The sequence below is a fragment of the Pholis gunnellus genome (genome assembly GCF_910591455.1).
Source record: "Pholis gunnellus genome assembly, chromosome: 3".
NCBI classification, from domain to species: Eukaryota; Metazoa; Chordata; class Actinopteri; order Perciformes; family Pholidae; genus Pholis; species Pholis gunnellus.
In genome coordinates, this window is record NC_136529.1 from 9,533,529 (window position 1) to 9,551,319 (window position 17,791).

General features: G+C 42.6%; 2 protein-coding genes and 1 long non-coding RNA gene across 4 annotated transcripts; 1 reads left to right on the forward strand and 2 right to left on the reverse strand.

Annotated features, from left to right (window-relative positions):
* Positions 1 to 196: 196 nt before the first annotated feature.
* Positions 197 to 1,967, reverse strand: LOC306715790. The gene is made up of 3 exons (XR_013767700.1): positions 1,845 to 1,967; positions 437 to 497; positions 197 to 312 (listed from the first exon to the last, which is right to left on the reverse strand). It is a non-coding gene; the product is annotated as an uncharacterized lncRNA (long non-coding RNA).
* An 867-nt stretch (positions 1,968 to 2,834) lies between these two features.
* Positions 2,835 to 8,859, forward strand: tbc1d20 (TBC1 domain family, member 20). 2 transcript variants are annotated; one of them, XM_079156454.1, is made up of 8 exons: positions 2,835 to 3,218; positions 3,499 to 3,684; positions 3,881 to 3,961; positions 4,483 to 4,669; positions 4,758 to 4,859; positions 5,548 to 5,689; positions 6,270 to 6,448; positions 6,595 to 8,859. In XM_079156454.1, the coding sequence occupies exons 1-8, from the start codon at positions 3,167 to 3,169 to the stop codon at positions 6,857 to 6,859; spliced, it is 1,194 nt and encodes a 397-aa protein (XP_079012580.1). In that variant the 5' UTR covers positions 2,835 to 3,166; the 3' UTR covers positions 6,860 to 8,859. The 2 variants fall into 2 exon arrangements, with proteins under 2 accessions (XP_079012580.1, XP_079012581.1); XM_079156455.1 differs by having other exon boundaries at positions 7,029 to 8,859.
* A 567-nt stretch (positions 8,860 to 9,426) lies between these two features.
* Positions 9,427 to 17,186, reverse strand: rbck1 (RanBP-type and C3HC4-type zinc finger containing 1). Its single transcript, XM_079157135.1, has 13 exons — positions 17,049 to 17,186; positions 16,911 to 16,958; positions 15,522 to 15,666; positions 15,228 to 15,324; positions 14,889 to 15,087; positions 14,322 to 14,464; positions 14,064 to 14,237; positions 13,134 to 13,294; positions 12,888 to 12,984; positions 11,683 to 11,862; positions 11,478 to 11,576; positions 10,667 to 10,810; positions 9,427 to 10,560 (listed from the first exon to the last, which is right to left on the reverse strand). The coding sequence occupies exons 2-13, from the start codon at positions 16,948 to 16,950 to the stop codon at positions 10,480 to 10,482; spliced, it is 1,560 nt and encodes a 519-aa protein (XP_079013261.1). The 5' UTR covers positions 16,951 to 16,958; positions 17,049 to 17,186; the 3' UTR covers positions 9,427 to 10,479.
* Positions 17,187 to 17,791: the final 605 nt, after the last annotated feature.

Here is a 17,791-nt window from a genome sequence, read left to right on the forward strand (position 1 = left end):
CTGCTGCTCCTCCTCCTCCCCTGCCTGCTGCTCCATCCACTCCTCTTCCTCGCACCCCTTCACCTCCCCCACCTGTCTTCTCCCTTCCTTCTTTCCTTGCACCTTTTCCACTCCCTTTTCCTGGGTCTGCTGCTGCTGCTGCTGCTCCTCCTCCTCCTCCTCCTCCTCCTCCTCCTCCTCCTCTCCCACACATCCCTGCATCTCCTCCACCTGTGTCCTGCCTTTCAGCTTGGCTACTCCCAGGGTTTTGTGTGTTTTGTTTACCACTACTTTTTCCTTTCCCTCCACTAGCACTTTTATTTTGGCCAGTATCTGGGGGGGGGGGGGGGGAGAAGAAGACAGTAAGATACTTACATCTTGAATATAATAAACACCATGTCTGAATTTGATTGCCTCTACTGTAGCCTGTGTTTACCATTGTTAGGACCTCACCTACCAGTGATTAAAGTTGGACTTTCCATGGTTGCTGGAATTTAGGTTGGTAACACTGATGTTTTCTGTGTGGCAAGACATTGAACGTAAATACATCACATTTGAGCATGAACACGCAAACATTTTAAGGATGCTTAATATATACAAGCAGTAAAGTTAGATACTAGTGGAAGAAGTCATAGTACAAGAGCTCGCTGCTAACGATGCTAACAGCGCTAACACCGGGAGAAGTGCTGGGAGGGCAAACTGTGTTTACCTGGTGGGGGAACGGGAGGGTGGGTGCTACCACGACGCGACGAGGCCGCCGGTCTGGACGGACTTATCAACTGTCACCGCCGTATGAGAGCAGTGCAGACAGGCCCCCGTGAGCTAGCTAGTGGAGCGCGCTCACGTGCACGTACATGCACCTACAGCACGCGTGGCCGGCCTGACTATGACATCAAAGAACAGAGAAACTCAGATTACAGCACATCCAGAGGGAGGGGGGCGTGGGTGGACAATATTACACCTTTACATAGCTAATAGTCGTTTGCTGCTATATTAATGCTCTGGATGTCGAATAATTATCCTTTAAGTAAAGAGTAGCAATGCCAAACACCTGCATTTTAGTCGTACCTATTCTACAGTGCTTAATTCATATAAATATGTCACCATATTAATGGATTTACATTTTGTGTTAATGATCTGCATCTAAAGTTACTAGTAAAGCTGTGAAATAATTATGGTTGAGTAAAAAAGTAAGAAAAATTTAAAGGAGTAGAAGTATAATGGAAATGGAAATAAAGTACTTCAGAATTGTACTTAAGTAGCCTACAGTACTTTCATGTACTTCGTCACTTCCCACCACATCATAAACATCCACAAGTATGCACTCTGTTCTATCCATTAGTCCAACTATTATCAATTGGATTTGCAAGGTCAGATAAGGAGGGTTGATTTCAATAAAGCTTCTGAAGAGATCGAAGCAACCAGTCCGTGTGCTTGCCCGTCTCTTCATTCTCATTAAAAACAGGATATGTTGTGTATTGGCTTTAATTGTAATTTGAGACATTTTTTTATTCGAAAGCATATTGTACGCCAATACCTTTTTGAGAGTGGACTTTGCTTGCAAGTGCAATGACTTAACTTATAGTGAGAGTGTGCCCTCTGCTGGATCTTCTAAGATAGGTTTCTTTTCCCCAGAAAACGGATGAGACGTTTAAAAACCACATCACATGTCGTTCTTTCACGGATCTGCTAAAAAGTAGTTACCTTCTCTACACCGCTTATGTTGGCTGAGTTTTTTTAAATTTCACTCCGGATCTCTATTTATTCTCAGTCCTATAATGTATTCACATTTCCTAATACTTTAATCAGCTGCATCTACCTTCCTCGTAACAAACGCAACATGACGAATAAAAGAGAGAACTCACCGAGACTATGAATACTTCCACATACATCAAGGTTTTACAAGGTCATCAAGCCCATTTGCTAGCATCACAGCACCTAGCCTTCTCAGTCGAAAGTGTCTTCTGTCTCAGCTGCGTCTGCTGCTCACACTGCCCAGCTAAGGAAGCTGCTATTTAAATGCCCTGTCATTTTCATTTTCGTTTCTTCAGAACAAACACACCCCACCGAGAAGTCAATATGTAACACACACATGTAAGCAAGTGTTTAACATAAATGCATACAACAAATTATGCCCAACAGGTTATTTTCACTGCAATTGCAAACATGTAACTAGACTCAAGTGTAATTAATCAAATGAATTATGGCCCTGTTCCATTTAGGTCGGCCAAGGCCCTGGTATTGTGAATGAATGCTTTTTCACTGAAAAGGGTGTGTAAATAGAATAAGTATTATCGATAATGTAGGCCTATTGGCTCCTTACTGTTATCAACACTGATGCATTAACGTGTAAGCAGCATTGTAATGGTGTAGCTGGTTTATAAAGTTGTGTAAGTAAAACATTAATCTGCAAACTATGCCTATAGTTGTCAAATACACCAAATGTTGTACAAAGTGCAATGTTTACCTCTGGAATGTAGAAGAGTGGAAGTAGTCCAATTAAGTAGGAAGGAAATGGAAATGCTAAATTAAGGTAAATTAATCAGTCAATAATCAACCAACTAACAACCAAACTATATATTTAAATCAAAGACATGGTTGAATAATAAACATATTAATATAAATAAATATAATAATAGCACTATAATTATTGTTATATTTGTATTATTGTCTTTTTTTTTTTAATCGTCATTATTATTTGATACACTCAGAAGGTGGACTCCTCCTCCTCGTCGCCTCCATTGATGTTTGGTCACCACACATCATCTTGTCCCTACGTCATCATTCAGTGTGAACGCGGAGGCTAGCTAAAGCTATCCCATTGGTCGCTTCCGTCAATGTAAACATGTAGCCGGTTCACCAGTCCAAGGTGTAACCGCACTGCTGTTAAGCCGCGTTTCCTAATGCTCAGCACGTTTGTCGGTAGCACGGATAATAATGGATGTGTCGCTGAAAATAGCAGTTTCGGAACCGGGGAAATGTAGTGTTAGCTCGATAACTAGCTAACACTGAATAGCTAGCGTTAGTTAGCTTAACTATCGGGCCGTGCTTGAATTGGCTGGCCTTGCTAATTAGACAGCTAGCTCCCAGTTGGCAGCCATGAAGGGCTAAATTGAGGGTAGCCAAGCAAAGGAGGATGGCAAGTAATGTAATCTGACAAGGACACACCAAGAAGCGGAGACAAACAATGAGTAAATCCAGAAGTGCTGGTGCCTCGTCACCGGTGAACGGAAAACAAGGTAACGGTAGTTTTGACATGTCGCTAAGGTTGTTAACCGCTAACGTTAAGTTAGCTGTCTTCGTGTTTTAGGGCATTTCAGCAGCAAAACCAGTCCCCAAATACGCTTTAATGTCTTACACGTGCTCACGTTTGATGGTGCTGAAGTTGGCTCACCATAACCTCCGCAAATGCGTTAAGTTAACGTAGGTTAACTGTTACCTGCACGTATAAGTAACGTTAACTTTCCCAAGATAAAAGTTAGCACTTGCTTGAACACTGTTTGTTTATCTGTGTCTCAGACTGGGACACCAAGCGGAAGAGGAAAATTGCGGACATCGCACATGCCCTCAGTGTGAGTCCAGTGGACGTGGCTGCTTTGAGGAGGATGGCCATCAGTGAAGGTGGTCTGCTGACTGATGAGCTACGCTGTCAAGTGTGGCCTCGGCTCCTCAACGTCCCTCCTCACGTCTTGGAACAAGAGCCAGGTATCACGTGGGAATAGCTGCATTACGCACAAGCCCAGCAATATAGGCTACATATCTATATGCCATCACACATGCCTTCCCTCTCCCACTGTGCATGACAAATGGGAACATACAGAGTTCACGCAGGTGCAAAATGTCCCACATCCAGTATTTGATTAGTGTGTGGTAATGCTGACTTTTGACTTGTCTTGTCCAGAAACGGTAGAACGGGAGGATAACAAGGACTACAACCAGGTGCTACTGGATGTCCAGCGCTCGCTGCGGAGGTTCCCGCCTGGTGAGCAGAACTCCTAGCAGTTTAGAGAAGGGTTCATGACGCCCTGCTGTGTATGTGTACAGAAGAACTGACACACCTATAGTTAAACACACTGCCAGGCTGTGCACTAATCCTGAGCATCAAATCTCAAGATTTGGACTCATAAGTTCATGTTAGAAAAAGCTTTGCCATTACTGCTTCTCTACTAGACATGTCTGATCTCACTGTGACGTCTGTCAGTGATCAGGTGGAAGTCAAAGGGTTCTGCCTTCAAAACAAAACTGTAAAATGTACTATTATTACTTTTGGAGAAAAAAAGAAAAAAAAAACTTGATGTACTGTAGTTTTCAATCGATATCCTTTTAAAAATTAGAATGTTCAATTTTATTCAGATCACAGCAGAATTTGTACTTTTTGGCTTCATCCCGGAATAACGGAAATGTATTATTTGTTTGTTTGTTCATCTTTCTGCTGTGTTTGACTGGTAGGTGAAAGCCTATATAAGCTAACGGCTGTATGTTACTCTGCGTGGTCTTGTACAGGTATGCCAGATGAGCAGAGGGAGGGTCTCCAGGAAGAACTAATTGACATCATCCTTGTAGTTCTCAAACGCAATCCCCAGCTGCACTACTACCAAGGATACCATGACATTGTTGTCACCTTCTTATTGGTCCTGGGAGAGCGCCTCGCAACTGCTCTTGTGGAAAAGCTCTCCACGCACCACCTCAGGTACGCACCACATACGTAATCTGCTCCCCCCCCTTCATCAATTTTCTATTGTGCACTCTAAAACGTCTCTCTGTTTTGTTTTTTTCAGGGACTTCATGGATCCTACCATGGACAACACGAAACACATTCTCAACTATTTGATGCCCATCATTGAGAGGGTCAACCCTGAAGTGCATGACTTCATGCAACAGTAAGACTCTCTGTTTCAGTGATAACACGCCAAACCAAATTATTAGAGGTTACTTGTGGGACATGAAACATTCCACAATGAGAAATCCGTCCTCGCTCTATATGCAGTTTGAAGATAATTTGCAAGGTAATTCAGCTATAATTAAGGCCAAACAGAAACGAATATTCAAAGGCCTCATACTCTACATGACTTTCCCTAAGGCTATGAAATGTAATACCATTTATATCTACTCTATAAATAGTGTCTGCTATACTAAATGAGTACGCTTTCTTTAACAAGAGAATTTAGTTCTATATGAACTTTGCCATCACATTCAATATCTTGTCCCAGGTGTTTTCAAAACAGTAAAGGTTAATGTTAAACCTCAACACGCTCAAATACAAAGATGACGTTATTGTTGAGTAAGTGAAGGAGAGGGATGACAGTGCACTTTCAGCGTACTTGATCCTATTATGACAGCTCGAGTTAAGTCTGTAAAGATTTAACACGACAGGTCTTTAAGTCTTCTTCTTCGGAGGGCCAACATCGCGGCTGCCCTCTGTCTTTCAGTCTCAGATACCGTAGCATAACTCTCGTTTTTCATAACGAATGCTTAGTATACAGGGTCCCTGAAGTGCAGCGTCAGCACATGTTACAGTTGTGTGCGCCAATGTAAGTTGATCTGTGCCATTCATCGATTGATCCTTAGGGCTGAGGTGGGGACAGTCTTCGCTCTCAGTTGGCTGATCACCTGGTTTGGTCACGTCCTGTCAGACTTCCGCCATGTGGTCCGGTTGTATGACTTTTTCCTGGCCTGCCATCCGTTGATGCCCATCTACTTTGCTGCTGTGGTAAGTTTATGACCTCTAATCGGCTCTCCTAGTTTTGCCATTTAGAAACCCAGCTTTCATTTGATGGTGCATGAACCAAGTCTGCTGAGTCAGTTACATGCGAGAACATTTGTGTGAGCTACATTTCTTGATGTGGGATTCAGAGGCCAAAAGTTACATTTTGGGGAGGTGTTCTTTGCATACCTCACGAGGCAACCCGAGAGGCCTGTGTCCTTTGTGTGAGGAGGCTCTGGGCGTCCTTGAAGATGTCCCAGCTCAAGTGATAAGCAAGCATGGCAACTGGCCTTGACCGGAGGATACAGACGTGTTGTCTACCTTGTCACATGACACATTTTTTTACTCGAAAAAATATCAAGCTTTTTTGATATGACTGTGTCCGTGCATACAAGCTGTACCAATATCTTCTCTGACATCAGATTTCTGTTCAATAAACTCCAAGGAAGGACAACTACGGCTCATCGAGTTTATTCTGGTATTCATCAAAGTGTAGACTGATCTAAAGTACAGGTTTCTACCTGTTCAGTTATCAATGTGTCAATAACTACCGTGGTGGTGTGTGTTTGTGGTTCTTGTGTTGCAGATCGTGCTGTACAGAGAAGAGGAGGTGTTGGAGTGTGAGTGCGATATGGCCATGGTTCATCACCTGCTGTCTCAGATCCCCCAGGATCTGCCGTATGAGACGCTCATCAGCCGGGCGGGAGACCTCTTTGTCCAGTTCCCTCCCTCTGAACTGGCCAGAGAGGCTGCCGCACATGACAGGTACTGAACTCCCTCTGGTTCCCACCTTGCCTTTACAGACGCTTACCACTTTCTTCTACTTCTCAACTGCAGTTGCTCACTGTTCTCTCATTAACACTTTCCTTTTCTGTCTGTCTCGATCTCTTTTTGTCTCTTTTCCTCCTAAGCATGGCCGCCTGTACCTTTAAGGACTTTGACCTTGCGTCCACTCAACAGCGACCAGACTCTGTTCTCCGTCGCCGACGCAGACAGAAACAGGCTGCACTGGAGAGGTCGGCGGCTAACGCGGTAGTGGCGGTGGCCCAGCCTTCGACCACGCGGCGATTGGTCCGCCTGGCCGTCATGGGCCTCACGATGGCTTTAGGGGCAGCAGCTTTCGCTGTGGTGAACTCGGCCCTGGAGTGGGCCCCCAAACTGGACTTGTTTCCTTGAACTGCTCCTCTTTTACTCCCACACTCCAGCAGATCTGTCCTTGAATGCTGGTGGGTCTGCTTCCAAGAACCCTTTTTTAATTAGTGAAACCACAAACCGTGCAGTCTAACACTGTCTGGAGTGCACTCTCTATACTGAACCAGTTAACGCTCCTCCTTCCATCTTCCAGGATGTGTCTTAACGTCCTATGTGTGGCCTCTAAAGGCTCCGGCTGGAGGTCCTTCCTCCTGAAGAGCGGGCCCCAGTAAAACAGCTGCAACGGCTGGTGTTCCGAAATGAAGGGCCCATCCTGTTATAATGAAGAGACTGTTTTTATAAGAACTATCACTGATGGTGTCATTATCAAAGTTTATTTATATTTGGTATTAGGATAATCTAATATTGAGTTAAGCTCACAGACATTTATGCTGAAAGCTTGGTGGACTCATTACACTTGAAACTGCTGCCAATTGAGAGAGCTTGAGTGAATGTACGAGTGCGTGCGTGCGTGCGTGTGTGTGTGTGTGTGCTCGCAACCTATCTGATACCTGGACTAAGACCAAATAGAGGATTGTTAGAGTCCTTTGTATTATCTACTGTATCATTATTTATAGGTATATAAGCAGATGTAAAGAGATGGTCATGACACACAGGCACCTTGTTAAGGTCACCATTTTATTATGTTCTCGGTCATTTTGTCCATTTCAATGTCTCCAAAAAGTATTTTTTTTGTTCAAGAAAGTATCTTCCTTTCTGGTGACGGAGTATCTTTAAAACATGTCAACAGTTGCATTTTAATTCTGGCTCATGGTTGGGGGTCAGCTAAACATATGTTAGAAGTTTTAAACAAATTCCTATTGGTGTTTTCCAAGTAGGTGTGTTGTAGGATTAGGCCCCAGTTCACGGTCCAGGAAGTAAAACAATTAATAATAATCAACCATATTAAACTAGTTTTACTTGAGCTTTCCTTTTTAATCACGCACTTAATTGTTCGGTTGCACAACCTTAAGAGTGTGTCTGTGTTTCATGGCCTCTAATAAATAGGGTTCGCTTTCTGCGTCACTTTCTCTGGAGTAGATGATTCAATCTCTCCTTCTAGTTTAGTAACGCACTCACTCACTCACTCTGGGTAACAGAAAATATCAGAGCTGAGATAAAATGAAGTGGATATTCTGTAGTCTTTGGGCTGGCACAGCGGGGGGGGGCCACTTCACACTGACTGAGTTTTGTAAAAATCACTTTAAAATTGGTTTGATGGGTGCTTTTCTCGCCCCTCCTCAAAGGGTGGTCCTCTCAGAAGAAAGAAAGCGCCCAAGCCTTCATATTTATGCGATCCAGCCTTTTTGTTACAAACAAGAATTTAGCTTTAACACATAACATCAACTAAGTTGGATTGCTTTGGTGAGCGTAGCATTTGCATTTCAGAAGCAGTCGAGCTCATTCCAATGTTCCAGTCATTCAGTCTCATGTTTAGGTTCATAGGGCGTTGCTTAGGTTTTAAGTGGTGGACCTGAATAGCCGAGTCTCATCAGAAAATACATTGCAAATAGTTTGTCACAGCACTTCATTCTAAGGTGGGTTTGGCTTGTCTGTAGTCTTTATGATGTAGTTTGCTGAACAGAAAAATGTCTGAATTATTGACTTCAGGTCACCTACACTGTGCTGCACAACAACCAGTCAACTAAAAAGGTTTCGCTTCAGTTGAAGGCACTGAAGTGAGAAGAGAGAAGTTGTTTTTGCTGTATTAGGGACTGAATACTTTCTCCATCCCTGTATTATGGTTGAGTGGTGTACTGCCTTTGTAGTGAACCACTGACTCAGCTGTTATGGGATCTACAGACTGAAGGTGACCTGGAACATGTCCGAGGATGCACGGAGGTGCCTGAGAGCTCAGCTGTATTGTAACACACCATGTATCTGCACTCGGTGGCTGTCATTAATCATCATTGCACTAAATAATGGATTTGCCTTTTTTGTTTATTTTGTTATAATGAAACTGTCATACTAATGTAAAGTTGTAAAACAGAATGCTAATAAACTAGAGTGAAAATGTTCAATGTCGTGTCAATTTATGTTAACAATGGAGCATGTGGAAGAAATGCTTTTGATTAGTGGTTCTCTCTCTATGTACCCTGAGCACCCAGAGGTCATTTTTAACGGAGGCCTTTTGCACGTCCACAGCCTGCTAACAGGATTAGTTTTTTTCTTAACGGTCACCTCGCCTTCAACTCTCCGCTCTCTTATCACACACCTGCTAGTCCTCCTCCGGACTTTCTGTTCCTGAGAAGAAAGCATCTCCACTCCCATTCCTTACTGTCTCTACACGCCAGCAGACATGCTGCAGAGAAGCCCTGTCTAGTAGCCATATGTATGTTCTCTCTCTGAAACGTCTTTGATTCTGCATACACGGACGAGTTATTACTCAGTTATATTCTCCGTCTGAATAAATCGGCAATTTTAGGACATCTCAGACTTAGAACTTGTACATCGAGGCTCATCGCCGCGTTGGCACTTTGTTGTTCCTTTGGGCTTAATGTTAACACATGTCATTGTGTTACAATAATGCTAACACTACTACTGTATGCTTGCAGTTCCAGTTTATTAGAGTTGAGGCCTGTCACTTTAAAAAAATGTGGAGGTGGAGCCAAACAAACTTCATGGATACAAGACATAACCAACACTTAAGTACTCCAGTTAAAAGTCCCAAATACCTGACATTATTTGTCTACAGCGCCATGTTTCAAACTGATACTTGTCAACGGTGGCTGTAGCTCATTCGGTACAGCGGGTGTTGATTTAACCACAAGGTTGACAGTGTGATCCCTGGCCCCTACTGTCTGTGTGTCTAAGTGTCCTTGAGCGAGACACTGAACCCCGAGCGCGTTACAGCAGCTCAATACTTATGATGGGATAAATGCACAGGATTAAAGTTATTATCAAGTGCATCAGAGTAGCTTGAACACATTCATTTAATGTAAACAACATCCTTCTCATTAGTCGACAAAAGTAAATCTATTGCTCTTATAGTGCAGATAACACATTCATATTTGAGTAAAAAAAAAAATCCTTTTTGTTCAGTTTACTCAGGAAAGGTACTTTGGTATCCAGCAATCGTAACACTCACTTGTCTGTAAAGCTGGTATAGACTAAACCATGAGTGGCAAAAAATAGTCAAATTATTCATGTATAAAAATTACATGAATGAATTATTTATGTTTTTATGAATCTGAGTATTAGCCTTTTTGTTTTACATATTTATAGAAGAAAGAAAATGCTTTCTCCTATCAATGTTTAGAATTAAACTGGTAGCAATATGATTGCTGGCTCATCAAAGTTTTTGCTATGAAAGCAGTAGCCAGAGGTCAACATGTACATTAAGCATTCATAAATCACAACAACAAAGTATTATTTTATCGTAAAAGATCCCGGTAATCTCACACTGACAAGTTAGAATCCTCAGCGGAGGAGACGTGGAAGATATAGCTTAACGTTTGCATAGCTTGTATGTAGCATTTACATTGCATCATTTTTACAAAGCGCCTCAATGACAAGACAACTCCTGTACAGCGTCTTGAACACATTCACGTAGCCAGCATTAAGTTAATCTGTGTTTCCTCTGCGTCTTCATTAGTGTGCGTCTCTCAGTGGCAATTTTGGCAGTTGGGATGGCAAGGCTGATGATTAACTCGGCATCTACAGCCCCCAGATGTGTCGCCATTACCCTGTAAGAGACAACAACAAAAGTTATATTTTCTTGGATACTAAACCAACACTTAAAAAAGTGGTTTTCTACTTTGCGTGTGAGTGAATATTTTTTTTTTTTTTTACATTTGGTCCCCAGCGAGCTTGTTTGGTGACCCAGCAGATTTCTGTCTTGCACATCAAACAGCAGATCCAATCACAGCCATCTTTTTTCTGGATGACGATGTCACACCGTGGACATTTCATGGCCTCCCCATTCTGTAGCAGGCTCTATATTGAAATACGGTGGAGGTAAAATCAAATCAAAATGCAGAAAAGCCATAGGGTGAGAAATGCACAGTACAACGCTGAATTACACAAGTATGCAATTCAAGATGGTGATTTTTAAAAAACTTGTTGATGTTAGATTATGAGGACAACCCCTTGGCGCTGGGAAAGCATGGACCAAACTGAAAGAATCAGTCAAGTGTTCAGAACAAGGAGCCTGAGGTGTTGTTCCAGCCACACACGTATACAAACACATATTACAATATAAAGTGTACAGTTAACTAAGTCAGGGTCAGTGCAGAACCTGTAAAACAAATGAGTCGGGCATTTGAAGTCGAGTGCAGACAGTAAGCCATCTCTTTATCCATGAGTCATCATAGACTCATTTCATACCATTAGATTTGATTCAATCATTTAAAGCTCTATGAGATGGGTTTTTTATTAGCAAAATATTTTTTTTTTGTTTTAGTTGGCTCCTCCGGGATGTAATGAAGCTACATGTAAGACCCCTCAAAGCTTCCTGTACTGGTTTATGGCTGACTGAGTAGTACACTGGTGCAAAACCACAGGACGGGATGTGTTCAGTGTGGATCGATCCAAACTGATCCACAAGCGCCAAGGAGCACACAAGTGTTTATTGCCAAACGGTGCCACAGAAGGTTGACCTTACCTCCAGCATCTTCTTAGTTTGCTGAGCGGCCAGGTCGTTCTCTGCTCGGGTGCGCAGGTCATCCTGGTAGTCCTTGCAGTTCATGTCATTATGGATGGCCTGCAAAAACACACACACACACTCCCTTTATGTCTGGTGCTTCTGCTGTTACTACACGGCGAGAAAATCCCGGGTCAGTTAACATTGTGAATGTCCAAAAAACTACCCTGCAGAGAATGCAGTTGGTCTCATCGCAGAGTTCACAGTGGAACGCGTTGACTTCGTCCTCGTAGATGCACCACCCTCGACAGTTGGGAGTCTGACAGTGGAAGCTGTGCTCGGAGCGGCTTTCTGCGATGCTCAGACGCAACTCCAGAAAGCGCTGGTGCTCCTCTTCTGTGAGCAGCTGTATCCAGGATCATACAGTCGGGACAGGGGGAGAGAGAGAGAGAGAGAGAGAGAGAGAGAGTAAGAGTGTGCATACTGTAGGGTTGTCATCTTAGAGAACTTGAGTGTTCTTCTCCCAGGAAGAGTTTTGGATAATGGATTTACTACCACTATAACTCCACCCCCACTGACTGACTTGCTAGATCTCCCATTTTCTGTTGCTTTTTTAATTAAGAAGAATTTCTTAAAAAATGAAGATAAGCAATGAGCTTCCCACACATGCTTTTATGTTGCGTGGTCCTTTATGGATAACTTCTATTCCACGCACAGTTCTTACATTTTACAGGTCGGTTTGAAGAAGAAGAAGAAACCACCGTTTTCTTTTACAGACACACATAAACAGTGACATATTACATTAGGTCTACAAAGCTAATGGGCTCATTTTAATTATATACAGTACATTTTCTTCATCATTGACCAGATTGTCATTTCGGTTGTTTAAGGGGACAGAACACGGTCACAAAACCGTTTGAATTATTATTATTTCTCACGTTACTGTTTGCCATCAGCTTTGAGATGGGGCTGGTGTTTTAGATTTTGTGCAAACGGATTTAAGGCAACAAACTTTATTACAGGACAAACTTTTCGACGCCTTCATCAGAGTCTAACAGCACAGAAGTCCTCATTCTCTGACCTGCTCTAATCAGGAGCTGATTCAGCACAGGCTGGAAAGATAGCGCTCATTTTTCCAACCTGTGCTGAATCGGTTCCTAATTATGGGAGGTTATATAAGATCATCTAAATCTCTGTACTGTTTAACTCTGATGAAGACCCTCTTGGCATCGAAACGTCGGTCTTCTGATAAGGTTTGTTGCCTCGTGTCCGTGTGCTACAGCTTTGGCCATGCACTTTGAACCAAACCTTTGAAGCATCTCTCGATACGAGATTGCCCTCCCCGGAGAGCACTGGAGAGGCCTGCTTTTCCTAGTGCGGCAGTTCTACCTCCTCCAGAAACCTTCAGAAAGTTTCTCGTTCTTCACTCACCGCTTTGATCTCTCGGTCCAGCAGCTTGCTGTCACATTTCTCAGGACAGGACACCTCAGCATCTTGACTGTTCACTATTGTCGCTTTTAGACAATCCCTAAAACAAGGAAAAAACAAATGCGAATGAATAAACACTTAAAATACTAACATTTGCCCATTTTTGCAGATAAAGGCATGTATGTGGCCATTGTAAACGTTAAGAAAGCTATTTTTACGACATATGACTAATCATTCAGTGTGTCAGACCTGCAGAAGGTGTGTAGACACTCTCTGAGCACGACGCCCTCCTCTGCCGCCACGGGAGAGAAGCACACAGTACAGTCTATCTCTGTGGTGTTGGGGATAAGGTTCTTGTCTTCTGTTGCCAACAAATACCGGAAGTTCCTCTGTCGCTCCTCCTGCTGAGCCTTCGTCACCCGGAAAAGGGGGGGGGGGGGGGCGATAACAACAGAGAGATTCACTACAAATTACCAAACCCCCATTATCCTCTGTTTCCAGAGAACGGAAAGTGAAACCGCTGAAGACTTGAAACAAAAAGCTCTTGGCATCAGCTTTAAAAGTTTCCATGAGCATCACCAATGTTTTTCTGGACTTCACTCTGTTATGTTACTTCCCCTTTTTATCTATTTGGCTCTGTCAGTGCACAAGGGCCATCTATTGGTTCTGCATGTATCATACATATAAACAATGTTGGTTCAAAATTGGAATATTGATAAAAAAAAAATGTGTCACAGAACAAAATGTAGAAATCTTTTAAGCTGGCTGACCATGTGATCAAAGCTGACAAAACACTTATTACACACTCAGAGGCTACTTTTTCTGTGTAAATAAGTACAATCTAGTGCACACCAATACGACTGTTCAGCCATTACATTTACTTGGGCGATGCCTATAATGTTCATTGAGGCCAGAGTGATTGAGGTGCTGTTCTGGATAACATTATATGGAGAGGTGTTTCAGATATTTGTGTATGTAAGTTTTACAACTACAAAGACAACTCGTGCTTAAAAAAGCCAGCTGCACTGTGCTGCAGGTCTGTTGCCGACTGGTCCCCGCACAACAACCGTATGTTGTGATGAGTCTCGGTGTTCCCGGTTTCGTCAAATTTAGATGAGATAGCCTGAACAGATTCCAGAAAATACCAGTTGTCCGATTTTCCATGAACAGCACTGTTACCTGTTCGTACTGCAACATGGCCAGGCTTTCCTGCTGAATTCGAAGAACCTCCTGCTGGTCCGGCTGGTAGATGTCAGGCACCTGGTAACCCTCCGGCCGATCTCCTCCACACATCTCACAGCCGGGACGCGTTGGTTTGTTCAAGAACGTACATTCAGGGCAGGGCCAGCCAAACTACACACAAACACAGATATACTTAGCTACAGTCATGGAGTCACAATGCAGACATGATGTCTAATGCACAGGTTGTAATCTGACCTGAGGTTTAGCCGGCACTGCTGGTTTAGGAGGAGGAGGAGGAGGAAGAATGTGTTGAGTCTCGGGAGGAGCAGCTGTCTTCTCACCAGCAGCACCACCTCTGCGCAGCCCTCTGGGTAAAAGTTGCATGGACTCCATGATGCCTAAGAATGAAGAATAATGCCACTGAACTTAAATATCACCTGTAAGTTCCCTTGTAAATTCCACCTGTAATCAAGGCGGGTATTGAACCTATTTAAATGTGTCTGCGTCAAATCAAAAACACATCGTTTGGATCGTATGATTGAACAGTTTCTTCGGTTTGTTTACTCATTAACTAGGCATTGTCTGATCAAATAAAGTCAAAGGGTATTACATTGGCACTGTTGTTGAAAGAAAATCATAGGAAACATAGTAGTTAAACAGTGCATTCCTCACTTTGCACTCCGGTTGTTAAGAGTCAGGATTCAATAGTCAATATTTTTTGACAGACTAATTGATCAAAAATGAATTGAACCGATTAACCGACAAAGAAAAGAACTGTTATAAGCAGCCTTGATCTCTTTGCGAGCGTGTTTTGTTACTGACCCTCTATGCGTTGTTGCTCCTGGTCCTGCTTGTGCTGATGCAGTGTGAGATGAGCAGAATTGGCAGACAGGATGAACAGGAAAACCTGGTCTCCGTCCTGACGGACACCGTGGCTGTACAACGTCTCCCGGTCTTGAGCCAACCGCTTCCCGATCACCCAGCGCTGCAGCGAGGGGAGGAACCCAAAGTCGTTGCCTATCTGTGAACACACAACGAGGGACAGGCGGGTCATTCAATGACATCTTGATTTGAAGATTTGTTCCAGAAAGCGTGTGCGCAATGTGCAGTATTTGCGCGCATCGAAAATAAAGCCGTAAGCGTTCGCTGTCCCGTTAGTACCTTTTCTTTAAGTTGTGCAATTGTCATGTCGGCAGAAACCACAGCAGTCACTGGGATGATGGTATCTGACTGAGCATCCTCCACTCCGACCCGCAACCTATGGAATCGAAAACAATGGAACCAGCTTGTCCTTGATTTTTCTATTAAATATGCATCCAAACCCCACTTAGTTTCACATTTCTATCAAGCAGCAACCACACACAGATACATACGGTACATGCGCACAGACACTACTTTGGTTGTTAAGTTGTTGTCCCGCACACAGACACATGCATACACACGGTTGTGTCCCACCTTATGGAGTCCTGAGGGTAGGCCTCACTGTTGATGCTGACGGACACTGGGACAGAGAGTTGGGACAGTTTCTGGCAAAGTTGGACCGCTTCCTCTCCGTCCCCACTGTTGAGCGCTTCACTCAGAGAGAGGGCCAGTTCTTCCGCTGCACAGGGAGCAAGGGAAGAGATCTTATCTTCACGTGGCTTACTGTCAACACACTACATTTCTCCTCAGTGACGGATGTTACTATTGGATTGCACTGCCTGTGGCGCACTGCGTGGTGCATTGTCTATACTTTCCTCTCTGTCACATGTTATAGCCTTTATACATGTTGAGTGTTTCAGCTGTAAGACTATTACATTGTTACATTTGATTTTAGGGGAGGCTTGGGGGCAATTGTACTACACTCAATTCCTCCAATTAGAAACGATTAGAAAACCTCGGCAAAAGTAAAGAAAAATACATAAATAAATACATGATTTTGAGGTATGAAAGTTACTCTTTGGATGCACAGTATTCTTCTTCTGCTGTCTAAAGTTAACATGGCTGCGAATTCAAACTAACATCAATTTTATGTCTGATTTATTGGTTACAAATGTAACACCAATTACATTACACTTACTGTACATCTACCTTGTTTATAGTCCTGTTATCTGTTCGTTTGTGCACCTTATTTTATATTTTACTTTATTTTATATTTGACTGTAAATTGTAATATGTTTCTACTTTTTGCACTGTGTTGATTGTTGTTGATTGTTTAATGTTATGCACCACCCGTCATGTCAAATTCCTTGTATGCGCAACATAGCTTGGCAATAAATGATTCTGATTCTGATTCTGATCAACAACCGATGAAAGTATAGGTGTGGCTAGCATAGAGATGTTATCATGGCTGCAAGATACATGGCCTAATGTAAGCACTTGTGGACCATTGGCCTGTGTTGTCATATTTTTCTGTTAAAAAAAATAATTTGAATTGAATTTGAATAAATAAATGCATTACACATTGTAAAAGGGTGTTTCAAAATAAATGTGTCTGTTATAGGGTTAGTTACTAGTTATAATATTTAAGTTATATTATGAATTAGTGCACATGTATGTCTCTTGTATCAAAAGATGATTATTTTAAGTAGCTGTTGAGTTATGAAGGAAAACTTGGCCAAATGTTACATTTGCCCCCGGGTCTCCCCTACTTTCATGTATTGGTACTTATATAAATAGACTAGAGAATGTAAGTTCATGACTAATCAGAACAATGACACACTTTCACTTTCGTCTACAACACGTAGCCTAGTTATGAAACATAAGTGTTTTAGATATATGTCATATATTAGGAATAGGATGTTGTGACATGACATTAGGTCAGAAACCTCAGAAACACAATCGAAACCAAGTTGAGCCGCTCACCCTCTTTCAACTCGACTCTCGGTGTAACTTCAGAGGCCATAATTACACCTGAAACGAGGAGTGGAACAACATGTATGACGTTTAAACATCGCAGTTATGACAAACACAGCTGTCGTTACAGACACGTTTATGTCCAACCTTATCTGCTCGTGTTGCCGCTGCACTGTCCGCATCAGACACTCCACTTCCTCGAGTGGACTTACAGCAAACAAGCGTAGTGTGTAGCTCCAGCCAGATGAAGACCAAACTGCTTGCTGACGGTGACCAGCTCTGACTTCTCAGCAGGGAGAAAGTGAAACTTACTGAAGATCAGGAAGAGGAAATGACAGCGGGTTGCTCTGGAATCTCCGCCCCTCGACTCCCGCTCCTGGGACTTTTAAAGGTTATGATGATGATATAAACAACCCTGTAAATAAGAAAGAAGAAGAAACCAATGAAATAGTCCCTATGTGTAGGCCATCTGGTTGTTCACACTATCGTTTTATTATCAGCCCACTTTAAATGCCGGCAGACCGCTACACCAGCTCTTCAGCTCAAAGGCACGACTACAATTATATTAATAATAACATTCTTAAAAAGGAATAAACCTGAATGCAATGCAAGAACAAATAGAATGGAATGGAATCATAATGGTTATATTTTTAAGAGAAAGGGTCAAAACACCGACTCCCAGCATCCAGCAGATGGCAGTGTCCAATATAAGTGAGTCTAGTGGAATTTTACAGCTCAAAGTTGTTTTGACATGAATGTATCAAACATTTCACAACGTTAAACTTTCATTGCAAATATACATTAAACGTACACGTTCCTGCACTATACAGTGTACGTTATAATGTAATAAACTACATCTTATTTGGTGTTAATAGCTACTAGAACTTACT

Bases quoted from the DNA above. Each gene is read 5' to 3' on its own strand.
- rbck1 (XM_079157135.1), bottom strand. From the start codon at position 16,950: ATGGCCTCTGAAGTTACACCGAGAGTCGAGTTGAAAGAGG. The intron at 13,295-14,063 runs GTAACAGTGCTG...CGGGTGACGAAG, and splicing joins CCATGTTGCAGTACGAACAG to GCTCAGCAGGAGGAGCGACA. The intron at 12,985-13,133 runs GTCTGACACACT...TCCTTGTTTTAG, and splicing joins TGTCTACACACCTTCTGCAG to GGATTGTCTAAAAGCGACAA.
- tbc1d20 (XM_079156454.1), top strand. From the start codon at position 3,167: ATGAGTAAATCCAGAAGTGCTGGTGCCTCGTCACCGGTGAACGGAAAA. The intron at 3,685-3,880 runs GTATCACGTGGG...TGTCTTGTCCAG, and splicing joins CGTCTTGGAACAAGAGCCAG to AAACGGTAGAACGGGAGGAT. The intron at 3,962-4,482 runs GTGAGCAGAACT...GGTCTTGTACAG, and splicing joins GCTGCGGAGGTTCCCGCCTG to GTATGCCAGATGAGCAGAGG.